Source organism: Syngnathus floridae, chromosome 5 (genome assembly GCF_059516105.1).
Source record: "Syngnathus floridae isolate MCC-2025c chromosome 5, RoL_Sflo_1.0, whole genome shotgun sequence".
Taxonomy (NCBI): Eukaryota; Metazoa; Chordata; class Actinopteri; order Syngnathiformes; family Syngnathidae; genus Syngnathus; species Syngnathus floridae.
In genome coordinates this window covers 8,487,834-8,496,782 of record NC_142417.1, presented here as the reverse complement: position 1 = coordinate 8,496,782, position 8,949 = coordinate 8,487,834, and the positions used below count along the sequence as shown (strand labels likewise).

The 8,949-nt window shown below is 39.1% G+C and overlaps 2 protein-coding genes across 2 annotated transcripts; both read right to left on the bottom strand.

Moving 5' to 3' along the window:
- Window positions 1-234: 234 nt before the first annotated feature.
- Window positions 235-3,948, bottom strand: LOC148397933 (protein limb expression 1-like). Its single transcript, XM_088376423.1, has 6 exons — window positions 3,680-3,948; window positions 3,190-3,395; window positions 1,848-1,988; window positions 1,639-1,734; window positions 1,494-1,571; window positions 235-1,419 (listed from the first exon to the last, which is right to left on the bottom strand). The coding sequence occupies exons 1-6, from the start codon at window positions 3,759-3,761 to the stop codon at window positions 949-951; spliced, it is 1,074 nt and encodes a 357-aa protein (XP_088232549.1). The 5' UTR covers window positions 3,762-3,948; the 3' UTR covers window positions 235-948.
- Window positions 3,949-4,464: 516 nt separating this feature from the next.
- riok2 (RIO kinase 2 (yeast)) lies at window positions 4,465-7,990 on the bottom strand. Its single transcript, XM_088377273.1, has 10 exons — window positions 7,802-7,990; window positions 7,158-7,296; window positions 6,952-7,068; window positions 6,512-6,687; window positions 6,304-6,392; window positions 6,029-6,220; window positions 5,854-5,946; window positions 5,327-5,746; window positions 5,104-5,203; window positions 4,465-4,990 (listed from the first exon to the last, which is right to left on the bottom strand). Exons 1-10 carry the CDS (start codon window positions 7,865-7,867, stop codon window positions 4,829-4,831), a joined length of 1,554 nt encoding a protein of 517 aa, XP_088233399.1. The 5' UTR covers window positions 7,868-7,990; the 3' UTR covers window positions 4,465-4,828.
- Window positions 7,991-8,949: the final 959 nt, after the last annotated feature.

The following is an 8,949-nucleotide window of genomic DNA, read 5'->3' as shown; positions in this document are numbered from 1 at the left end:
ACAATAATGGATACAAAAAAATTAAAAACACATCAGGCAAAAGAAGACATTAGTGCCAGAAACATTATTCATTAATTAAACCTAAACTGCTGTCCAATCCATTTTTCCAAGCCAATTCAATTGTTTTCTACAATATTCAAATTAATCGTGATATACACTTGTATGCACAGATATATTTATATGAATACATATTTGTCAATATTCAACCCTTTATGTTGGATTGGTTATAGAATGGTTGTCCTTGGTAAAGTATTTGAAAAGCTGTTTATTCAACATTACATTTACAGTAGCAGTTGGTGGTTTAATTGATGACAAACACGTCTTAAAACATTGTTTTTATTTATTCAAAATTCCAAATAAAACCTGAAATACAAGTAACCAATCATTATAATGTAAACAGTGACTGACTGAGAGACAGACATTATTTACAGATTTTCCCTTTTCAAAATTGTATTAGATACTAATCTCATCAAACAGAGAAATTTAACTAAATCTCGTGACCTGGTCTCTAAAAATGAGATAATTATGTAATTTAGATCTATAACAACTTCTAAGCTCACCATAAATGGCTTGTCACCCAACATGTTTCACAGTTGCTTTTGGGATTCATATCAAACATCTACATGTCATAAAAAAAACAAAGAACATGGAACATGGCAGTGAGTTGTTTAGTATACCATAAAGCTGTATAATTTCATTATTCAGCTAAAAGTATACAGTGCAGAGTGCACAGAATGTTAATTCTTACTCATATTCAGTGTGCATCCTATATTATGCATCAAAATGCTCGATTTTTGGCTCATCCTGAATGAAATGAGCACTTAAATATATATTGTAACTGCTATTGTGTGTAGTGCTATGTCAATATTTTACAGAATTTAATTTGACATCAATATGGCAACAGAGATATGCAACTCCATGTTTAGAATCTACTGAAATGTTTACATTTCATGTATCCTCGGAATTCTGGTTGAGTGAATGCATGTGAGTGCAAAGCGAGCAGGTTGAGGAACACTCAGAGGGAACGTTCCTACCACAGATTTTACAATCTGCTGGATCTGTGCGTTCATGATGGGTTGGTGATGGACTGCAGGATGACTTTATCGGCACTTCTCTCCCGTGGGAGAACATTGTTAGCAAGGGAACTTGTTCGTCCTTGTTATCATGTGTCTGGCTGTAGACTTCAGGCGCGTGGTGAACATATGCTTGACTGAGAGCCAAGGTGAGGATGCCTGTTTTTTCCTTATAGAAACGCAGCTCGATGCCCCGACGTCGGGCCAGCAGCAGTTCCCTTTGCGCCAACTGCAGCTCTTCCCCCAGTTGACCCGGTGATCTGTGCTCCCGCCCAAGCCAGTCCAGAGCCATGCTACTGCGCATATACTCATCAAGACCACGCTTGTTGTAATAGGCAATAACACTCTATATGAGAAAACGAGGGGTTTGCAGAAAATATATTACTTGGAAGAGGAGAAAATGATGCTCTTTTTACATACCTGACGAGAGCATTGCCTTTCTCTAAGAGTTTTTAGGGTTCCATTCCAGTGCAGCAACTGAAAAACTGTCATCATCTCCTGCAGTTGTGCAACAAAAGGGAAAATGTTAAGTGAAGAAAAAAAACCATGCAGAGCAAGACTTTACCTGGAACTCCAGCATGGTCCTTCCCATGTAAGAGTGGAGAAGCAGACTGTATGTTCCTATATGTGTGTTTGAATCTTTTGCATCTGCTATAGAAACCTGGTCAGAGACAACACACAAGTTTCAGATAAATCTTGATGACAGAATCGACAACTTATCTCCTGCTGGCTGAATTCATTTGAAGTGGTGATATCGAATGGGTTAAAACTCACGTTAGTGTCTATGGTGGCCTGCTGCAGACTCTGAGCGATGAACTGAGGGCAGATGCGTCGACAAGGCAGCTCATTGACAAGTGAGTTCATCAGGGCCACTCGAGCAGCATCGCGACGGGCCTCTGCCTGAGTGTTGCACAGCTGGGGGATGAGAGGGAAGGTGTAGGGAGAGAAATGAACTTTCTTTCACGAGTCTGACACGCTCTTTCAGATATGTTTCCATTTCACACTTGACTGCAAATAATCACAGGATCACAGCTGAAATCTCAAAGGAGAGGCAGCCACAGATAGCTGATCACATGATACTGGAGGCTCCTGTCTGGGTCACGATGCACTACTGAGTGGCATCACGAGATTAGAGTGAGTCATGTTAAACAACATTAAAAGGATTATTTGGCCAGGACGCCCATTTTTCGCACAAAAGGAACTGGATGTATTGTGTGTGTGTGTGTTTTATAAGGAAAATGAAACTTGCTTGCATTTTCAAATATATCAATTTGTTTTGAAGAAATCAGTAAATCCTGTACCGCCTCTATTTGTTCTGCAATAATCTGGTCTCGTGTCAGTAGAGGAACTGCACACAATTTGTACAGTCTAAGTAACTGAATGTTCATCGCTTATAATGAAATGTCTTGCTTCATTAAATATGATATAATGCTGACTATCACAGAAGAAATGAAAATCAATGTAACTGTTGTTACATGATCAAATCAAATTGGTCTTTTTGTATGGTGACAAAATAATTACTGATGAATGAATGGCAATGAATTTGTCTTTTTAATTGAGTTACCTGCAGGAGTCAAATTTGTGCAATACATTTCAAATGTGTTATTGGTCTTGATCTTAAAGGCTTCCAATCGACTATGAACATGATTAAGTGTAATAATATTTAAAGAGAAGTTTGAAAAAAAATCTGCATATAGACAAACATTTTTAACATTTTCATTGGAAATAATGTTGATTGGATAAACACATTGAGGTCGACGTTACAACATTCAGAATAGTGAATATTCTTAGCTATTAAAACCAATGATGACGCAGCACATTAATTCAATGGTTTTAGTTCCACATTTCCAATGCTTTGTGCATTGATGGAGCATAAACACACAGCAGATGATTTATCCAATACCAAAGTAAACATTAATAATTTAAACCTTCATAGAGCACTGATTGAAATATTTTAGGCTCAAAATAATGTGTGGAATTGTTACACAGAACTTGTTTATATTTTAATCATTAATGATTGCTAAAGTTATCTGGAGCACGACAGAGCCGTTATGACGTCATTAAATATGGTCAAGGTCGATATACAAGAGGGTGTATTTAAAATTTTCCGACGCACCTTATAGTTGCCAAAGCAACTTCCTCCTGGCAGTGTGACATAGCAGACAAAGGGTGGACCAGGGCAAGCAGCAGATTCATATAGGAGCAGGGTTCTTATCTGGCCCGCTGCATCCCTCACAGAACCATCTGGTCCGGGGGAGGATCCCTCTATGTGACCCACTTGCTTCTGTTCCCAGAAGTTATGGAGCATGGCCACTACATTGACTGGACAATTAAAACAAAAGGCGATGTAACCCAGTGGTAAAGTCTGTCCCAACTTATTTTTTGGAACATTTTGCAGCCGTAAAATTCCAAGATAACAATTATTTGCAATTGCCTTTGAGGTGTATTCAATGAAATATTGCTGGTATTATTTAAAACTAGAGTTAAATGTGGGCTTTGTTAAATGTTTAAACGTCTTTGTCTTAAAATGTTCATATGAATATCAATATGAAGATCTCTTAATACATTTCCTGTAACGTGGAACTATAAGTTGAAAGTTTACTCACAGTCTTTCGGGTTGAGCTCAATGTTGTTCTGGGACAAGTAGGACATGAAACTGTCCTCATCTTCCTCTTGATTCATCCTCATTCACGGATTCGGGCAATTTCAGTCCACTCGCCTCATTCACCTGCCATGTCAGAGCAGGATGGCAACATTACAAGGAAATAACTCAAATTCTAATGGCTCAACGCCCTCGTTTTCTCTCCACCTACTAAACCTCATTTCCCCCTTTCCCCCCCCCTCCTTTGGCTCTGGGTCCAGCCAGTCTCTTATGTTTTTGTTTGAAGCAGACCACCTTTGTCACTCTTGCTGCCAATTAGCTGAGAGGGCCCCCTCACTCTCTCCACACGCAGAGGTGCAGCCCTGGAATGCTGAGCCCCTTCCATCGAGCTGTGCAGCTGGCTAATCCCTGACCGGTAACTTTTAAAGCTGCTTATCGCTGCAAAATCGAACATACAACAACTCGTGAAACTCTTGATATCACTGTCGTGTATTTGCTGTTCACATTTTCGCCACCCCGTTATCATAACGCTGCTAATTTAGTTTGCAAAAAAGTGTGGGAAGGGGCGGGGTTCACCAAAGCACTCGTCCCACAAGTTTTTGGGCCCACTGAGCCTTGGGTCTGAGCTCCATTCATCCTCTTGGAAATGAATAGCCTTTGTTCAAGTAGGAATTCACCCGCTTTCTGAATACCTCCAACTTCTGAGAAAACACTTATTCAACTGCCAGATCCACTTTTTTCTTCATCGCTCAAATTGTCGTGCTAGAATTCGATTGAAAGAAGCAACCATTTCCTGCATCTTTCGAGACTATGTTTATTTCTCTAAGTAATTGCTTTGTGTGCGTTACCTTTCATGATTACATTTCCAAACAAAAAGCATTCCAAACATTTCCGATCATTTTAAAGCTTTTCAATACAACATGAGCATATTTTCCTTCAATATTGAATGTTTGAAAAACACATAAAATACATATTAAGCAATTGTTTGAATGTCGATTGCATTCGTGTTACATAATTTACATTGAATTGTAGGCTGACCACAATAGACATCTGTCTATTCTGGACATAACGGGGCGTTACTGGTCCAAAACAGTTTGTTTAACAGGTGTGATCATGATAACCCTCCTGAGGCAGAGGAGTACCAGACGAGCATTCATCCCCAGAAGGTGGCGCTCTCCAGACTCGACTTAATGTTGTTTTCATTCTCCCGTCGAGATTTGGTAACCAAATTGGCTTCCCCCTTCTGCAGACGCCTCCTCTGTGCCGACTTCTGTTGTTTGGTGAGCTGTCTCCGCACCTTTTGACGGACCACATCCTGGAACACACAATAATTTATATGTTTTTTTAATTTTAATAGTTTATTTGTCAACGCAAACTCACGATTGACAGTGTCTGGACTTCAGCTTCATTTTTTTAATTTTTACTTACCGGTGGGATGGTTGAGCAGCTTCCTGTGCTGCCCATTGTTCCCTCACTGTCTGTCCTTCTCCTCCTATGTTCTGCCAACTGTAGAAGGCTGTCTGGGTCTCTGCAAGAAAGAAAGAAATGATTGTACCGTGTGACAATTTGCTGAGACTGATGGTGCACACATATAAAGAAGCAAGAAAAATGACATACAATTAATGCTAAGTCAACTTTTCATTGTCAGTACCTGAAAGGTTTGAACTCTTTGTTAGATGCAGAAAGGTCTGAGAGTTCAGGGACTTCATCCTCCAGCTCTTCCTCCAAGTCATTCACCATCTTGTCAGTGCTTCTGGCCTCAACATTTGTCTCTTCCTCCCCTTGTCTTTTTTCACTAACCCCCTCTTCTTTTTCACTCTCCTCTTCATCCTGTACATCGTTATTTGTGTCGCCTACTTTCAGGCCCTCGAGTTCCAAAATTGCCTTATTGTAGTCAGTCGCATCCACACTTTGCTCTTCGGTTTCGATTTCTTCGCCGGTCTCCTCTTTGTCGCTGTCCTCGTCCTCTTGCTCTCCCTCAGGCCCAACTGGATGAAACACTGCAGCATCTTTCTCCATATCTTTAGTGAAACCACTCGCTGAGACCTCAACATCGAGAGAACATGAGCGCCTGTAAGAAAACATTTTTTTTAAAACCGAATTGAGAAGGCACTTTATCACCACAGCCAATGTTTAAAGACTTGACAAACTCATTTTAATTTACCAGTGAAACATTACCTGATATCTTTGAAGGTTGGGAACAGCTCGCTCTCATAACTATACCGTCTTGCAAAGAAATCTCGTATGCATTTGACGTCTCGATCAAAATACCTACAAAGATCACATAAGGGAGCAAAACGGTGATGGCTTTGAATTAGTTCGCAATGAGGTGTTTGCAGGTACAAGCACTTACCATTCAGCATTAGGGTGCGAGGTGGACACCATCTGAGGGAAGTCGATCATCGTTATGTGATCCTGGTCGTCGAGCATCAGGTTGAACTCGTTAAAATCTCCATGAATCAGGCCGTGGTTGGCCAGTTTGACGATGAGGTCCATGAATTCACTGTACAGGGCGGGTGGATCTTGCAGCTCGTGCACCTGACACCTGATACAGGAATGAAAACAATTGATTTGAAGATTTGTGATGAGTCAAGTGATTCCAGAAAGAGGGATGACTGATTTCCATACAGTGGATATCCATTGATGAGTTCCATTACAACGGCATGTCTGTTGTAGTCTACAGGCTTGGGTACAGGGAAGCCTCGGTCATAAAGTGCCTGGGGAACGGATGAGACGATATAAATGACAACACATTCAACAACACTTCTGCTGTACGCTGATGATATTCCACATACTGTAAAATGCACAAAACACATTGTGGCAAGGTTTGCATTACCTTCATGTAGGCAAACTCCTTCATGGCAGAGAGGCGAGAGAGATACAGCCAGGACATGTTCTTCCTGTGCTTGTGATAATCTCTTTTATTCTTCAGATTTCTGAATGAGGTGCGACCTAATCTGTGAAGCTTCAGAGCGTACTGCTCCCCATCCTGATTTGCCACAATATAAATATCTGAAGGAATGAAATGCAAATAGAACAGTTTCAAACACAGCATAGGTGCACAACCATGGAAGCTAAATAATATGCTGTCAAAGCCTAGTCACATACTGTCAATGGACATTTCATTTGGTAGAAATTTACAATCGAACGAGATCCAACACAATGAAAACAAAAATCTACAAATACAATAATGCTGAATTTAATTAGACAATATTAGTTTGAGAATTATGTATGCAGACTGCAGTGAGTGCAGACTGTAAAATGTGTAAACTTTACCTGACTCTTTCCCTACACCCATTTGGTTTCCAACTGAGGCAATAACATCTCGTGAAGACAAAGTCTTGAGGGCTAGGTAATCATATCCTCCAAAGTTTAACCTGTAGCCTTGCACAGCTGAAATATAATGCATACCGCATAAGAACAAAACATACAACAACATTCTTTAAACAACCAAACATGCAAGGTAGAATCATTAAAATTACTCTTTGCGCGTTCATAGACCACAAGTTTATGTTTGACCAGCTCTCGAAGGACCTTGTTGCAGCCACCGTGTTTGAGGCTGGCGATGGAAGAGAGGAGACTCACTGGAACAATCTCATGGTTTTTCATCCCCATCTCAACCTACAAGCAGAAATGAGATGAAGTTAATAAAAGCAGACCTATGTTACATTTGTCAGTTATCGGGAAAACTATTTTCCACGACAAAATACAGGCAACAAATCAGTCAGTTGTTATGACATTTTCAAAACATCCACAATAATGGCATTTGTGGATTTTGTTTTGAGAAAAAATAGGTACAAGTATGCAATCTATCAAGATATTTTTATTACTAATATTTGCATCTTTCATTTTTATTGCTGCTGCAGTGTTGTACAACCTTAGAGTGCCATTTTTCATCACAACCAACCAACAAAGAGTAATTTCCAGTGACAGTCTTTGATCCAATTACAAAGACTTATTTTTCAGATGCCCACTGGGTTCCTTTGCAATACGAATATTAATATAAATATAGCAACTGTAAAGCAACATCACTTCATCGTTAGTAAAATATGTTGCTATCATGTTAAATACAATGGTAACAAAATTAGGCTAACTCGATAGTATGGACATGAGAAATATTTTTTACCGCAGTGAGCACACGGAAGTCATCTCGAGACAAGTATCTCAACACCACCACATTCAGCTTTCCCATGTTATAAACGCCAAGTTTGTGTCAAATAATTGGCTGAAATAAGTCAAAACAAGTCGCACATTTTTTGTAAACACATGGACATAGCGGAAGTAGATTTACGGAAGTTGCGTCATGTTGAGGGAGGGCCCTGAAAGTAGACCAAAAGAAAAGTGAGCGCCATCTCGCGGTAACCACTTGAATCTAAATGTTTTGATCGGATTTTATTTGGCTGCTATGCTGCAACAATGAAAATTACCTTGAATAATTAGAGCCGAAAAACTATTTTCTGTGTATTCATATTTTGATTTTTTCTTTTTTGCCTTACTTTTCCACCTAAAATAAATATATTCGATTTATTTTTCCATTGAACTCTATATAAAACAGACACTATATCAAATCTAAAATCTGTGTTTGATTCTTTGTGATGTTAACAGAGAAATAAATACTCGTACCTCAAAGGTACCTTGTAGTAAGTCATAATGATGCTAGATGGCACTGTGACACCATTTGAGTGCAGTACAGTCAGTCCTGGTGTCTTTGTCTCTTCAATGCATTGTCTCAGTTTTAAGTCTAGTTTTGAATATCACTTGTGTTGTTTTCATCCACCTGCTGGCTTTTTATTTGATGAATACCCCAGATGGTCTTTCTGATATTTGGCAGTGACGCTTCTCCTAAAACTGCCTGGAAAATAATTAAAAAAAAAAAAAGATTAAGTCCTGGAACCATTTGGTGATTTAATATTTTGTTTTGGAGGGAGCAACAAAAATCCTTCCGCCTATTCCTAAAACATCTTGAATGCATTAAATCTAGCATTCCATATATGATGTCAGATTTTCATCAGATTTTTATGATACACAATTATAGGATTTTTAAAATAGTTTGGCTATCTATAATAAATATAAAAAGATAATCTTGGAGTATGAAGTTTTGTGTGATCAAGGTTTAAGGGCAAAATAGGGAATTAAGTGAACATGGTGGAACATCCATCATGCACACAAGCAGTTGCCTGTGTTTCCTTTTGTCTCTGATATATAAAATGAAATTCATCTGATTGTAGTGCAGCCTGAGATATATTCACCTCTTTTTATGTATTTATGCACTCG